The sequence below is a fragment of the Chiloscyllium plagiosum genome, unplaced genomic scaffold (genome assembly GCF_037043375.1).
Source record: "Chiloscyllium plagiosum isolate Xiang-an unplaced genomic scaffold, Cpla_swu_hap1 HiC_scaffold_43, whole genome shotgun sequence".
Classification (NCBI taxonomy): domain Eukaryota; kingdom Metazoa; phylum Chordata; class Chondrichthyes; order Orectolobiformes; family Hemiscylliidae; genus Chiloscyllium; species Chiloscyllium plagiosum.
The window spans coordinates 7,596,076-7,612,673 of NW_028270181.1; the positions used below are offsets into that span (position 1 = coordinate 7,596,076).

At 45.1% G+C, this 16,598-nt stretch overlaps 1 protein-coding gene across 1 annotated transcript; it reads left to right on the plus strand.

Moving 5' to 3' along the window:
• The first annotated feature begins 426 nt into the window (after positions 1 to 426).
• sar1aa (secretion associated, Ras related GTPase 1Aa) lies at positions 427 to 16,392 on the plus strand. The gene is made up of 7 exons (XM_087982519.1): positions 427 to 460; positions 3,188 to 3,256; positions 4,657 to 4,776; positions 6,661 to 6,726; positions 7,910 to 8,013; positions 10,188 to 10,319; positions 14,108 to 16,392. Exons 2-7 carry the CDS (start codon positions 3,199 to 3,201, stop codon positions 14,222 to 14,224), a joined length of 597 nt encoding a protein of 198 aa, XP_087838645.1. The 5' UTR covers positions 427 to 460; positions 3,188 to 3,198; the 3' UTR covers positions 14,225 to 16,392.
• Positions 16,393 to 16,598: the final 206 nt, after the last annotated feature.

A 16,598-nucleotide genomic window follows, 5' to 3' on the forward strand; every position in this document is an offset into this window, starting at 1 on the left:
CCTCTCTCTCTCCCTCCCTCCCTCCCTCCTTTATCCCATTCCCCTCTCTCTCTCCCTCCCTCCTTTATCCCCATTCCCCTCTCTCTCTCCCTCCCTCCTTTATTCCCATTCCCCTCTCTCTCTCCCTCCCTCCTTTATCCCCATTCCCCTCTCTCTCTCTCCCCCTCCCTCATTTATCCCCATTCCTCTCTCTCTCCCTCCCTCCTTTATCCCCATTCCCCTCTCTCTCTCCCTCCCTCCTTTATTCCCATTCCCCTCTCTCTCTCTCCCCCTCCCTCATTTATCCCCATTCCTCTCTCTCTCCCTCCCTCCCTCCTTTATCCCCATTCCTCTCTCTCTCTCTCTCCTTTATCCCCGCCCCCTGTCAGTCTCTGGGTCAGCTGACCGGCCCTGACCCCGGAAGTAGACTCTCTCTCTCTCAGTGAGTTTCCGGTGTTGTGGCGGCGGGCAGGCGCTGCCGGTGGGTGAGATGTGGGAGTCTGGGGAGGGGACGGGGGGCGGTGAGAGGGGGCTGGGGGTGTTTGGGGTGAGGGGTTGTCGGTGAGAGGGGGCTGGGGGGTGTTTGGGGTGAGGGGTTGTCGGTGAGGAGGGGCTGGAGGGGTGTTTGGGGTGAGGGGTTGTCGGTGAGAGGGGGCTGGGGGGGTGTTTGGGGTGAGGGGTTGTCGGTGAGAGGGGGCTGGGGGGTGTTTGGGTGAGGGGTTGTCGGTGAGAGGGGGCTGGGGGGGTGTTTGGGGTGTGGGGTTGTCTGTGAGAGGGGGCTGGGGGTGTTTGGGGTGAGGGGTTGTCGGTGAGAGGGGGCTGGGGGGTGTTTGGGGTGAGGGGTTGTCGGTGAGGAGGGGCTGGAGGGGTGTTTGGGGTGAGGGGTTGTCGGTGAGAGGGGGCTGGGGGGTGTTTGGGGTGAGGGGTTGTCGGTGAGGAGGGGCTGGAGGGGTGTTTGGGGTGAGGGGTTGTCGGTGAGAGGGGGCTGGGGGGGTGTTTGGGGTGTGGGGTTGTCTGTGAGAGGGGGCTGGGGGGTGTTTGGGGTGAGGGGTTGTCGGTGAGAGGTGGCTGGGGGGTGTTTGGGGTGAGGGGTTGTCGGTGAGTGGGCTGGGGGGTGTTTGGGGTGAGGGGTTGTCTGTGAGAGGGGGCTGGGGGGTGTTTGGGGTGAGGGGTTGTCGGTGAGAGGTGGCTGGGGGGTGTTTGGGGTGAGGGGTTGTCGGTGAGAGGGGGCTGGGGGGGTGTTTGGGATGAGGGGTTGTTGGTGAGAGGGGGCTGGGGGGGTGTTTGGGGTGAGGGGTTGTCGGTGAGAGGGGGCTGGGGGGTGTTTGGGGTGAGGGGTTGTCGGTGAGAGGGGGCTGGGGGGTGTTTGGGGTGAGGGGTTGTCGGTGAGAGGGGGCTTGGGGTTGTTTGGGGTGAGGGGTTGTCTGTGAGAGGGGGCTGGGGGGTGTTTGGGGTGAGGGGTTGTCGGTGAGAGGGGGCTGGGGGTTGTTTGGGGTGAGGGGTTGTCGGTGAGAGGGGGCTGGGGGGTGTTTGGGGTGAGGGGTTGTCGGTGAGAGGGGGCTGGGGGGTGTTTGGGGTGAGGGGTTGTCGGTGAGAGGGGGCTGGGGGGTGTTTGGGGTGAGGGGTTGTCGGTGAGAGGGGGCTGGGGGAATGTTTGGGATGAGGGGTTGTCGGTGAGAGGGGGCTGGGGGGTGTTTGGGGTGAGGGGTTGTCGGTGAGTGGGCTGGGGGTGTTTGGGGTGAGGGGTTGTCGGTGAGAGGGGGCTGGGGGGTGTTTGGGATGAGGGGTTGTCGGTGAGAGGTGGCTAGGGGGTGTTTGGTGTGAGGGGTTGTCGGTGAGAGGGGGCTGGGGGGTGTTTGGGGTGAGGGGTTGTCGGTAAGAGGGGGCTGGGGGTTGTTTGGGGTGAGGTGTTGTCGGTGAGAGGGGGCTGGGGGGTGTTTGGAGTGAGGGGTTGTCGGTGAGAGGGGGATGGGGGGTGTTTGGGGTGAGGGGTTGTCGGTGAGAGGGGGCTGGGGGGTGTTTGGGGTGAGGGGTTGTCGGTGAGAGGGGGCTGGGGGGTGTTTGGGGTGAGGGGTTGTCGGTGAGAGGAGGCTGGGGGGTGTTTTGGGTGAGGGGTTGTCAGTGAGTGGTCTGGGGGAGTGTTTGGGGTGAGGGGTTGTTGTTGAGAGGGGGCTGTGGGGTGTGGGGATGTGAGTGGTTGTCGGTGAGAGGGTGTTTGGGTGTTGAGGGGATATGCAGGAGTTTTGGGGGATGGGGTGATTGGGCAGCTGAGAGGCAACAGGGATGGGATCTGGGAAGATGTGTGAAGGAGGGTCATGGAGAGGCTGTGGAGAAGGAGCTGTGGCTAGGAACTGGACAGTGAGTGAGGGAGGTGGTAGGGGGTGTTGGTGATTTAAGGGTGGAAGGAACAGTATATCCAGGTTGGGATAAACAGTAAAGGCAGTATAACCCTGAAGGATAACAGATTGGGCTGGGCCTGTAAACCTGTGGCTCAGTCAGTGATTCACTTCCCACGCGACAGTTGAGTTTTAATATTTTGAATTTGTCAGGAATGCTGATACAGGGGTTGGGGGACACTCATGAGAGAGGTCCCTCCATGAGCCAGCACCAGCAGAATGCGCTGATCAGCTTCCTGATTGTTTTCTGTGCTGCATTTCAATACAGAACATCAAAGACTCAACTCACAACTCTCCTTCTCTGAGCTAGACATCAAGGGAAAATCCTTCAGTGACTAATGCCCGGAGGTCTGGTGAGGTGTAACCTTACACTCGTTTGCTCCAAACCTATTCCCTCAACTTCAAGGGGAGTGGAGACAGCTGTAAGATGACCATTGTTATGATCTCCAGTCAGCTTCAGCGCAGGCCATCGCTGCCTGTGAGACACAGGTCCCAGAATTTGTTTGTGACTCCACTTTGGGGGGGTCCCAGGCCCACAATCTGAAATGCCTTGCCATCTTTTGTCAGCAGCATTTGATTTGCTGTATCTTGGGCAGTGATAAAGCGGTCTTTGTATCTGATGCAGAAGAGAACAGGTTCAGTTTTAGTTGGATTTTTCCTAGCTAATGATACCAAAGGATAAAAGGACAAAGGGAGTGGATAAAGTTAGAATGAATCAGTGAATTAAGGGGCTGTGTGGCCATAAGCTGAGGTGAGCATTTCATTTTCAGGGGATCTGCTGTGATTTGAGTTTGTTCTTTTTCCTACTGTAGGTGTGTCAGCAATGTCGGGTCTTCTCGACTGGCTGTACAACGGCTTCACCAGCATGCTACAGTTCCTGGGTAAGTGACTCAGAGCCTGTCCTGGATCGGTTTTTCCTTATTTCCCCCTCATCCTGGCTGCAGGCTGTACTTGGGGCAAGGGCAAAGCAAACACCCAATTCCACCATCCAAACCCGATCTAACTCCAGGATACAGGAGTGTGAGAGTCTATCACAAAGGGGTGACATTTAGAGGCAGCATAACACCAGTGTCACATGAAACAGGACTGTAAAACATGCTTGCGTTAGATTTCACGTTTAATAAATTAAGTTGCTTGTGAAAGCATCTCTGTACATATTGGAAACGAATGGAGCGGTCGAGCTCTGTATGTTATGAGCTCTCTCCTACTATGGCATGATTCACAGTTAAAGGTGTAACTTGAGAGCTGCAAGCATTTGAATCTCTGTCTTGCAGCCATCAGATTTTAGTGTAAGGTTAACATGAGCTGCTTTCAATCTTCGGTCTGACAGCAAGTGATCAAGCTCTAAGCTAGCGGCTGTACATGTGACATAACTATTTTCTAGTCATGTTCAAGATGAAAATTGTTAGACGTCAGGCATCACATAGGCAAATTTTTGTTGTCACACTTTTGATTACGAAATATACATCGTTAACTGATCTGAGGATTTGTGCAAGAACAGTCAACTTGTAGTTCCCAGCAAGAAGATTCACCAAATAAAAGCTGTGCTTTTGGAACAGGATATTCTTTATTGTCATGTGTACTCCAGTACAGAAGTAAAGGGATATAGCTGAATCACACATTATATGTTGTGAGAGTTTCCACCAGAGGAAGCAACAGGTCTTCCTCTGCTTGACCACGAGCCACGTAACAGCACTCTAAGAATTGAAACATTTCTGTTAAGTGAGATGTTTGTAATGTGACAAATAAGGGCATGTTTAAAAGTACTTCTAGGTTGTGTCTTTGCACTCAAAAAAAAACATACAACTGCAGCTGCTACGGGATAGGAAATAGAAACCGAGGGCTGGAACTCAGTTCTTGCGGCATCAACAGAGTTTACACTTGAGTTCAGAATTGAACGCACATCACTGGGCTTGAGATTTCACTCTGTTTTTCTCAACACAGTTGCTGCAAGAACTGCTGAATTTCTCCAACACTTCCTGTTTTTGCCTCCGTGTTTTCCAGCCAGTGAAGCACTTTTGCACTGTATTCACTGCTGTAATGCAACAAACGTGCAACCAGTTTGCACGCAGCAAGATCCCAGAAGAATCAAGGTTATAAAGAGCGGGTAATCTGTTTTTGGTGACATTGCTTCAGAGATGGATATTAGCCAGGACACATTGAAGAACGTTCGGCTCTTTTTTTTTAAATAATGCTGTTGGATCAACAGCTAGTTAAACTGCAAAACACATTGAGCAAATGCAACTATATTACCTAGTTTTTTTTTGTTTCTCTTTGTCAGGGCTATACAAGAAATCAGGAAAACTGGTCTTCCTTGGCTTGGATAATGCTGGCAAAACCACTTTACTGCACATGCTGAAAGATAACAGACTGGGGCAGCATGTTCCCACATTACATCCCAGTGAGTACTGACAGTGGAATCACGGGGGCTTGCTTTGGTCTGTGTCGAGGTTCTTTCTTTACAAATGCTGAGTATTCACTTTGGTGCACAACTTGAATTGATTAATATACGTTTCTCTCCTTTTCCCACTCTATTGATTGCATCATTGAATAAAGTCAATACAAGAAGGAACTGGAGCGGTATTCAACTCTAGCCCCTTAAATCCTGCTCACAGAGCCAAGTCTTAATTTGTACTTCAGATTTGGTGTCCAGCCCTGGTGAATTTTTATGCTGGGCAATTTAAAAAGGTCTCCCCTTTATGCTGCCAATCCTTTGCTGGATAAATCCCAAATCAGAGCAGTACAACTGGTTAGTTTGAGCAACTTGAAAGTTGGTGCAGCTGAGTAGGAACATTGTGTGTTTGTGCCCTTTTGTAGTTACATAATGTAGCAGCTGTGAACTATATTTGGAGGCAGGTTTACAAATGGCAGGTTGAAGATTTGCATCTGCTCTCTTTCAAAGTCCCTGAACCTATTTTTCCCAACAGGAATCCTGTGAATGTTTATGCTTAATTACTGAATAGATACTTTTTAACCAACCTGTTCATACGAATTATGACACACATCATGACTTGATCCTATGCCTTCTAAATCCCTGCATCGTCACTAAGTGAATGAACACTAGCTGATCTGTTGTAATTCTGCAGCCAGTGAACAAATAGTCCCAGATCCAGCTCAGTTATACAGAGCGCACTGTGTGTGTGTGCGTGTGCGCGCGCGTGCGAGAGAGAATGTTGGGGGAGGGGTACAGTCTGACCTCACATTGCCTATGTATGAGTGTACAGCTCTGGCTTTCATCCTGAAAAGCAAGACATTGTCAAAGCTTTTGATCATGCTCAGCATTAGTTTTGGGAATACTATCCAATCATTGGAATGTACTGGTATCATACGTAGCATTGTATCAGCATTGAAACTCATACATCACATACCCAATAGTAATGTCGGCAGACCGTCTTTTAGTCAGTATACAAAAGCCATTTAACCCAGGAATTGGCTAATTGATTAAAACAGCATGTTTCTTCCATTGTTCACAATACACAAAGAGAGTACACAGCCTGCCCTTACAAAACACAAAGGATCTACTATTGGATGTGATTCTGGACAGTGCTTATTGAGCAATCCCAACTTGGCTAACAATGACACCAATTTAATGTATCAGCGGAGCCTGTATTGTGAGTCATCTGTGCTTACTAGAAGCATACGTTCACACACTGGACCTGTTCAGGATGCAGGAAGGTTGTCAACACGAGGAATTTAGTCTCTCAGAAATAGTGAATCTGGAAATCTTTACTACAGAGGACTGTCGAGACTGAGTCACTAATGATATTCAAGGCTGAGACAGCCATAATATTTTATCAGTAAAGCAATGACAGGTTATAAGGAGTAGACAGGGAAGTGGAGTTGAGGATTATCCTGTTAGCCATGCCTTCAATGAATGGCAGACAGCCTTGATGCTGAATCCTCTACTTCTGCTCCTGTGTCTTATGGCCTGCTTACTGCAAACAAGAAGAATATGTTGAAGCCTTGTCCTTTTTTAATTACCTGGGAGTTAGGAATTCTATAGCTCCCCAGTTCCTTTCTTCATGACAATGCCTCTGCAGGTCAGATTCAATTTGCCAGCCCAAGGTCTCCTTTCCACCAGTCGTAAAAATTGTTGTAATCATTTGAAATTTGTCACTGTTGTGTATGTTCTGGTGCTTGCAAAGTGAAAACCTTTGGCCATGTTTTCTCTTTTGAGCAATATTCAAATTCTACATCGCCTAGCAACAGTTCTGGATTTGATTGCTCATCACAATTAAATGTCGGTCGCCAGAGTGTATTCTGATTGCAACTGTCTTCATTGTAGCATCAGAGGAGCTGACGATTGCCGGAATGACGTTCACTACGTTTGACCTTGGAGGTCATACACAAGGTAGGATACTGTGTGGAAACACAAGGCTGCTGCATGTGCATCAGAATGTTTTACCTTTTTCTGTCCCTTGATCAGGATTAGCATATACAATGCAGTGTGCCAGCTTGCTGAATTGGAAATTATCTCTGTGTCAACCAACCTATAATTCCTATGTCTAGGCCTAGATTTAGGATGATGGGCCAAAATTGCTGCTCCTGATCACAATCCAGCATTGTTTTCTGGAAGTCCTCATATCCATAACTGTCTCATGCATTTCCTTCATTAGCTTAATGTCAAATCTTTGCTTGATGCTGTTTATGATGAGCACTTTGAGAAGTTTCACTATCTTAAAAGGTGTGGTACTGACTGAAAGTCACATCTTGGTTTGCCTTACTTAAGTGGATTTTTGGAAAATGTGGGACTGTATCCCTACAGACTTTTTTTAAGGGGGGATTGAGAGGAAAAGAGGAAAAATCATATTTCATTCAGATTTTTATTTATTCATGTTCAATAATTAAAAAAAAAGCACTTACCACATCTCTCAGAAGCATTTTATAACACTTTGCATTCGGCCAGTTACTGTCTCAGTGCTCCATTATCAACTAAAATTTCCGTTGTAAGATTGGCTTGCCTGTAAAATTTGGCTCGGCTGCTGTCTGCTAGATGCTGCTATAACTGGCATTTGCTTCTCCTTCATGTTCCAAAGCAAACGAGTCATTACCTGAAAGAACTGCTTGTGGCATTTCCTCCTATTTATGTAAATTCAAGCATCACGTTTTGGAAGATGAAATGAAGCCACAAATATGAGCAATCTATTGGGGTGTTCCTGTACAATGTGAGCTAGCTTCCACACCTCCTTTCGAATGAAACAGTGATCAATTAATCTCCGTTTGGCTGAATATAGAAATCTCAGTGACAGGCCACTCAGCCCATTCTGGTGGTTATGGTGCACATAAGCTGCCTCCATCGCCCACGTTTTATCTTGCCTTATCCCCGGATTCTTTTCCTCCCTCAGGTTCTTCTAACTTCCCTTAGAATCATAGAGTCCCTACAGTGTGGAAAGTCCATGTCTTTGCAATGACTCTGTGTGGTAGCAAGTTCCACCTTCGTAGATGGGGAACACTCTCCGGAATTCCTCCTAGAATTTTTAATTTTACTGGCTAGCTTTTTAATATCGCTTTCATGAATGTCTGCTTATTTACAGCCAGGCGAGTCTGGAAGAACTACCTCCCTGCCATAAATGGAATTGTCTTCCTGGTTGACTGTGCAGACTACTCACGGCTTGCTGAATCTAAAGTCGAGCTTGATGTAAGTGGAACAATGTTGAGGGATTCGTGCTCGGGGTGGGGCCGTGTACAGAAAATTGAAAGGTGATTACAAGCTGGCTTTGGATGCTAGCTACATCATGGATGTGGAGCTCCCCCCAGTCAATGTTTTGGCGACTGTTTGAACGCAGGAAAATAAGGGTCTTTTGGTTTCTCCTCAATTAGCTCGATGCAGTGATAGGGTTGTGCCTTGGCGTGGCCTCAGTTCCTTGAGTTAGTGATGCACAGGAATAGGGGCAACTTATCATTACCCAACAACTAAATGACAATGGATGTGTTTTTTAAATTCATTCATGGGGACGAGGGCATTGCTGGATAGGTCACAATTTATTGCCTGTCCCTAATTGTCCAGGGGGTAGTTAAGAGTCATAGGGATGTACAGCACGGAAACAGAACCTTCGATCCAACTCATCCATGCCAACCAGATATCCCAACCTAATCTAGTCCCATTGGCCAGCACCTGGCCCACATCCCTCTGAACCCTTCCTATTCATATACCCATCCAGATGACTTTTAAATGTTGTAAATTGTACTATTCTCCATCACTTCCTCTGGCAGCTCATTCCATACACGCACCACCTCTGTGTGAAAATGTTGCCCCTTACGTCCCTTTTAAATTTGTCCCCTTTCACCCTAAACCTATGCCCTCTAGTTCTGGACTCCCCCACCTCAGGGAAAAGACCTTGTCAATTTATTCTATCCATGCCCCTCATGATTTTATAAACCTCTATAAGGTCAAGCCTCAAGACACTCCAGGGAAAACAGCCCCAGCCTGTTCAGCCTCTCCCTATAGCTCAGATCCTCCAACCCTGGCAACATCCTTGTAAATCTTTTCTGAACCTTTTAAAGTTTCACAACATCTTTCCATTAGGAAGGAAATGAGAATTGAACACAACATTTGAATAGTGGCCTAACCAATGTCCTGTACAGGAGCAACGTGACCTCCCAACTCCTATACTCAATACTCTGACTAATAAAGGAAAGCATACCAAACGCCACCTTCACTATCCTCTCTACCTGCAACTCCACTTTCAAGGAGTTATGAACCTCCGCTCCAAGGTCTGTTTGTTCAACAACACTCCCCAGGACCTCGCCATTAAGTGTATAGGTCTTGTTCTAATTTGTTTTTCCAAAATGCAGCACCACACATTCATCTGAATTAAACTCCATCTGCCACTCCTCAGCCCATTGGTCCATCTGATCAAGATCCCATTGTACTCTGAGGTAACCTTCTTTATTGTCCATTGCACCTCCAATTTTGGTGGCATCTGCAAACTTAGTTACTTAACCTCGTATGTTCATGTCCAAATCATTTATCTAAATTACGGAAAGCAGTGGACCCAGCACCGATCCTTGTGGCACTCCCCTGGTGAGCTGTGTTGCTGTGGGTCTGAAGTCACATATAGGCCAGACCAGGTAAGGATGGCAGTTTCCTTCCCTGAGGACATCAGTGAATTTGGGTGGCTTTTTCTGACAATTGACAGTGGATTTATGGTCGTCATTAGACTTAATTCCAATTTTTTTTTTACTGAATTCAAATTCCTCCACCAGCCTTGGTGGGATTGGATCCTGGGTCCCCAGAACATTATCTGGATGGCTGAGTTAACAGTCCAACTATAATAACACTAGATCATCGCCTCCCCAGACAAGATACAGCTCAACTATTGGATGTGGCAGAACAGACTTGAGGGGCTGAATGGCCATTCATATTTGCTATAAATGCAAAGAGATACAGCTCAACTGTAGCTATCCCATAGCTTTAACATCTGCTAAGATATTGTTCTTTGCTTCAGTGACAACATCACAGAGGAGGAGGGAAATTGGAAGAAATAAAGTAGTAATTACCGTCTCTGAGCTACGAAATGCATTTTATACTGGCAACACAAAATAGTGTGTCGATCTATGAGAGGTAGTTTATTGAAAATGAAGTGTTCCCATGAGGTAGTCTTTTATAATTATTAATGTCTGGTATTGTTGGGTGGTCCATTTTGCAGTCAACTGTTGCTGTCGTTATGTTCCAGTCTTGGATAATAATTTTTTAATAATTTTGTTTCCATTGATCAAATGTACAGTGTGTTTTTGAAGTAAAAAATCCCATCGTTTCTCTTTCTCTTGCACTGTCCACCCTCCCCATCCCTTTCCTTTCCTTCCTTCCAGGCATTAATGACAGATGAAACAATATCCAATGTTCCCGTTCTCATCCTGGGCAATAAAATCGATCGATCAGAGGCCATTAGTGAGGAAAAGCTTCGGGAAATCTTTGGCCTGTATGGACAAACGACAGGGAAGGTAAAGCTATGAGCAGGAAGAGCATGATTTGTAAAGTGTCCAATTGCCTGGCTTTGCACAAGGCAAATTACTTTTGGAAGCAAGTGGGTTCTTGTGAAGAATCACCTGTTAATCTGCTAGTTGGTGTTGGTTGAGGGTGGAATGAAGATTGCCACTCCTCCAACATTCTTTAACATCATCTTCCATGTATCTGGGCTATCTATAGAATTTATGTTATGCGACTCCTCACAGAAACTGAACTGGACTAGCCATATAAACACAGTGGCTACAAGAACCAGTCAGAGGCTAGGAGTAGTAACTCGCCTCCTGACTCTCCAAAGCCTGTCCACCATCTGCAAGGCACAAGGCAGGAGTGTGATGGAATACTCCCCACCGGCCTGGATGCGGGCAGCTGCAACAACACTCAAAAAGCTTGACACCATCCAGGACAAAGCCCGCTTCATTGGCACCACATTCCACAAACGTCCATTCCCTCCTCCACTGATGCTCAGTACCAGCTCTGTGTATCATCTACACTGCAGAAATTCATCAAGGTTCCTTGGACAACACTTTCTAAACTCACAACCACTTGCATTTAAAAGGACCAGGGCAGCAGATACATGGCAAACTCCCTTCAAACCACTCACCATCCTGATGTAGAAATATATTGCCGCTCCTTCCGTGTCAAAACCCTGGAATTCCCCCTTGTACAGCATTGTGGGTCCACCTACACCAAATAGACTGCGCCTAGACGTACAAGAAGGCACCTCACCACCACCACCTCCAGGACAATTAAAGATGGGTGACAAATGCTGGCCCAGCCAGCGACGCCCACATCCCACGAATGAATAAAAAAGCCTTTTTGTGAAAATGTCTTGATTGAGGGTGTTAACTAGAATGTCAAATAAGTTTGACATGAAGTGTACAATTTTGCAGTCTATGTTGATCATCAAATTAATGATCTTATCAGTTTTGTTTTGCAAACTATAATGTGGTGATAAAATCAGTTTCTACAGAGAGTGCTCTTATAATAGAAACCCTGGCCAGAACCTTATAGTGGCCTGACTGAAATGGACTGAGTTGAGAAATGTATCGGAATTGCAGCCCTGAGTAGGCTTTCTCGATGTCAGAACATCCCACTGCATCTTTTAATTTTTCCCAACTTTGAGACGCAAATCTCATAAGGCATGTTGCCTGTCAAGGGGAATTACTGCCTGTTGCTGTTTGGGGTATGTGGGGAGGTGTCCCGAGTGAGTGAGTGGGCCGCACAGAATTAGTGGTGGGTAGGCGAGATCGAGGGGTGGGGGTGGCTGATGTTGCAGGCGATAGTGAGAGCATGAGCCTGGGTGGGAAGAAGGTGCAGTGGCAGAGAGTGTGAGGGTAAGATATCGACACACCTGTCCCCTGTCACATCCATGCAGGGCATCTCGAGACTAACCAAGATTGTCTGGGTGCTCAACGGTGTGTGTATGGAATGAGCTGCCAGAGGAAGTGGTGGAGGCTGGTACAACTACAACATTGAAAAGGCATCTGGATGGGTATATGAATAGGAAGGTTTGAGAGGGATATGGGCCAAATGCTGGCAATTGGGACTAAATTAGGTTAGGGTATCTGGTCGGCATGGATGAGCATGACTCCTGTGACCTATTCAGCCCAGATTTAACATCTCACCTTTCAGAAACACGGGACTCCCTCAGTGTTACAATAGTGTTGCTGTCTATTCTGAAAGAAATGTTTTTTGTTGTTTTATTAATGAACTGTATTATGGAAGTGTTAGGCCCTTCATTAGCATAATGGTCCTTTTAAAAGGAAATAAGTAAAAGTGCTGATTCTTGTGGGAGATGGTCCCAGGTGCTTGATATCCTGATCAAGTGACCAGTCTCGGTGAGAGAGTGAGACAGGACTCTGTGTTCACAGGATGTTCCAGCACTAGAGGGGGAGTCGTTGATCACAGCCAATCCTGACCCTGCCTTTGCTTCACACCCACACATCTTCACTTTCCTGGGGAACTGGACTGTGATCGAGAAAACACTCGTATTTTCTTGTTTGCTTCCATGGCCCATGGGCACTGAAAGCAGTTATGATGGAGACCATCCAACTCAGTACAGACCGGCAATTGAACCTGGTAATTGTAAACTTCTGTATACATCGGTGACCCAACTGAGGAGGCTAAATTTACTGTACTGAGTGCGTCATTGCCAGCAGAAAGTACACTGAGGATCTTATTACTGTTGACTCTGCAGATCAGTCAGGAAAATAAATGGAGACCGATATGTAGTAAAAACAAAACTAGGTCAAAATCACCACTGAGAAAAGGGAACAGTTTATTGGTAGCTAAAGAATGCTTTTTAAATCGGAAGATGCAATCAGCTCAAGCTGTTTTAACAAGTTTAAAGTTTGGCCCTTCTGTCGATAAGACTGTAGGCAGATCAAAGGCTGTTCTAGTTTTCTGTCTGTTTGACCTTTCGAGAATCATGATTGGCTTCTAAAGCCTTGCAAAGCAGGAGGCTGTATCATAATGCTAAGTGAGTGCATTTTGTTTGCAGGGTATATTTTTAGATATGTTCCATGGGGTAGCACTCACTTACCTCCGAGTCAGAAAGCCGGGGTTCAAGATCCACTCTCAATACTTGGGAATTAAACCTCTCAGCAAAATCTAATCAAGCTGTGCACTGTGGAGGGAGATGGTGCTTTACAAACAGGAATTCAGAGCACAGTAGGGCATTTGGCCCTTCCAGACTGCTTTGTTATTCACTAAGATTTTGGCTGGTGTGTTTATGTTTCAAATTCCACACTCCCTTCTATCGCTGATAATGTTTGCTTTTCTTGCGCCGCAAGGGTCCACCTCTGCCTTAAAAATATTCAATGATCCAATCTCCTCCACCCTCTGAGGCAGTTCCTCTGAAGAATAAAATTTCTCCTCCTCTCTGTTCTAAAAGGACGACCCCTAATTTTAAAACAATAGCCCCTGGTTCTGGGCCCTCCCACAAGAGAAAAGTGCATCTTTCCACTTTATCAAAACCGTTCAGGGTTTCATACACTTCAGTCACATCACTCCTCACTCTTCTAAACTTACAACCTTTCCTCGTAAGACAACCCACTCATTCCAGGTTTCAATCTAGTAAACCACCTTCTGATCCACCTCCAATGTTTTTACATCCTTAAATAAGGAGACCAAAACGACACAGTATTCAAGATGTGGTCTCACCAGTGCCCTGTATAAATAAAGCATTGCCTCCTTACATTTATGATCAATTCTTCTTGTAACAAACGGTAGCGTTCCATTTGCTGCCTTAATCACCTGTGCGGTATCTGTGTGCTAACGTTTTGAAACAAATGAATTAGGACACCTCAATTCCTGTGCACCTCAGAATTCTGCAGTTGTTCCGTTTAAATTTCAGATAAAGCTGTTAAACTGAGGTCCTGTCAGCTCCTTCAGTGGGATCTAAAAGATCCCATTGCACTATTTGACAAAGAATGTGGGAAATCTCATGGTGATCTGGTGGTAATCGCATCAAACTTTCAGTGTCTGGCCTTCACTAAATTCCTTTTCGTGAAACCTTAGTGTTCCATTTGAATTTGACAGCTGGGTTCCATTATTTGACTTGTCGCAATTTTACTGTATACAAAACTGTACACATTAAAATCAAACCAACCACTTCTTAGAGACTGTGGCCGACGGATTTGTGGCTGAAAGCAGTCGGGGCACGGGAGCGTTGGTGATCACCTCATTTATGAAAAGTGTGTGTAAATGGAATTGAAACACTTGTACGCTCTGGGGGATATTACATTTCCTTGTTCTCTTCCAGGGGATTGTGCCACTGAAAGACTTAAACACCCGGCCATTGGAGGTGTTCATGTGCAGTGTGCTGAAGCGGCAGGGCTATGGAGAAGGATTTCGCTGGCTTTCGCAATATATTGACTGAACTCGAAACAAATCTCTGCCACTCGGGACTGAACTAGTTTGCAGCTGTCTACGTTTTTGTTGGTTTTCTTTTCCTTATATTAAAAAAAAATGTGCATCTGTTGATGAGATCACAATGCCAACCAGGAGGAAATTCAGAATAGCTGCATTTTTAAAATATAATTTCGAGTTGGGTGTTTGTATCTAGATTAAAATTGGAAGTACTTTTCAGAGTGTAATCTTTTTACAGTTCCTGTATGTGCGTTGGCTGAGAATTCACATTAGAATGAGGCATATATTCCCAGAAATATATGCGTTTTTTTGGGTCCCCCTTTTTGAAATGCTCAGTAGTCCCTGAAGCTGTGCAGGTATGTCCTTGGTCCTGTCAAGACATTGTAAATGGAATAGCAGCTGTCTGATCAGCCCTCCATATTGTAGCCAAGTCAGGTGGTTGTCTGATCACAAGTGAGAACACGTTTCTTGTCTGTCTTTATCTGCATTGACGTGGTTTGTGTTTGGAATTATTTATAAATTACAAACAGTTCAAAGGCTGACTTAGAGCATACAGTCTTGTAGGTTTTCAAATATACCCAGCAAAATGTCTTCTTTCATGTTATTCCCACAAAATGAGGCTGAGAGAACAGCTGTGAGAGTTCTTTCAGCTTTCGGTTTACTCCTGGTGGGATATGCAATTTACATACATTGTGATGACATTTTGAGATCTTTAAGTGGCATATTTCCTGTCAATTTCTAAATTTACAAATAATTTGGCTAATTATTTTGAGAATCATTACTCCAGTGGTTGTTGTATCAGTATATCGTGCAAGTTGGATTTTGTGATTGAGAAGGAGCTGAGCTTTTAATAAGAGATATCTTATCTCCTCCTGTAATCTGCATATTCATAATCATAAAGTATAATTGTTTTGGGACTTCAGAGATTTATGAAACTTATGACAGAATGATGGCTCGCTCAACAAAGTTTTATTTTTCCATTTGGTATGGAAAAACTTTGGGAATGGGAAAATGCATAAACAACTCAAGTGGATTAAGCATAATGCCAAGTCGCTTTTAAACTTGATTAATGAGCGAATTGAAATTAACACGAGCTGTTAACATCACGGTAGAACTTGGGGGAACTCACTGACATTTGGGAAAATTGCACAATTTCATGCACACTTTTTAAATTGTAAAGATTTTCTAAAATACAATCTAATTTGTACAGTTGATGCTTTTAGAGTGATTATAGAGATGTGACATGTAAGCTGCATATTGTGGAAATGTCTCGCATTTACACTTCAACAGTTTGCGTGTGTTAGGATCTGACTGGATGGAACTTTACATTGTTCCATTGTCATGGGATATGCTTATGATGTGAAATTGAGGCAACATTATAATTTTATGTGGACAGCAAATGAATAGCCTTAAAAGGAATGAGTAGTGGTAAATCAACACTATATTTTTTTTTCTGCTTTTATAGACTTTTGTCTGTTCAGAATGGTGATGTTCTTTCAAAGAGTTTTGGAAGAATGGAGGCATTCTGTGAACCAGTTTTATTTGATGCTGGAATCAGAAATTGCACTGTCTCCCTGCGCAGGAGTAAATGGCTTTCTTAGACAAAAGAGCTTATCTCTCTTAGGTCCCCATGTGGCAAAACCAAATGAAGGCTCAATGCTTCCTGAAATTGGAATGTAGTAGAAACTATTTAACAGGAATGTTATGTTTGTTTACTCACATTTAGTTTTTTTTTTAACCAATTATGTGCTCAGTTGAGTGTTTGAAAAGAAAATGTCTTTGCCCGATAGGAAGGTTTTGTTTTTTTTTCTGAAGAGGTGTCTGCAGTAACCCATTCTTGGGATGATTATCATTGGCACAGTCATGGGGACTTGGCTGTCTAAGCATTACTGGCAAAACCTAACATTTTCTTTCACCTTCTCCCTAACACAACATATAAGCTCTGTACCCGCAATATTACTCAGTTCTTGCAGTTATCATCATTGCTCCTCACTGTTTGAGAGGGTATAAGTGACCACTTTAGCCCCTTACCAATCTGATGTCTTCAACTCAGTCTTAGAAATAAAATTATTCTTTCCCTCACTCAATTCATTTGCTATTTGGTAGAAAGATAACCTGCAATGTATAAATGTATTATAAATCATTGCTTTATTTGAATTAAACAATTATATATCTTCATGCATTGACTTTCCATTATCATGAGTGACTTTCTATATAAGTAGAATATCTTGTAACTTTTCTAAAAGATGTCCATCAATACATCACCTCATGCCTTTTCTGAATCTTTCAGTTCGCCTTGAGATAATTAATCTGAAAGGTTTCAGAAAAGATTTACAAGCATGTTGCCAGGGTTGGAGGGCTTGAGCTATAGGGAAAGGCTGGCG

What these genes read in the sequence shown, in the direction of transcription:
- sar1aa (XM_087982519.1), top strand. Translation starts at nt 3,199, where the DNA reads ATGTCGGGTCTTCTCGACTGGCTGTACAACGGCTTCACCAGCATGCTA. An exon ending in TGTTCCCACATTACATCCCA is followed by an intron (nt 4,777 to 6,660) that starts GTGAGTACTGAC and finishes TCTTCATTGTAG; the next exon opens with CATCAGAGGAGCTGACGATT. An exon ending in ATGGACAAACGACAGGGAAG is followed by an intron (nt 10,320 to 14,107) that starts GTAAAGCTATGA and finishes GTTCTCTTCCAG; the next exon opens with GGGATTGTGCCACTGAAAGA.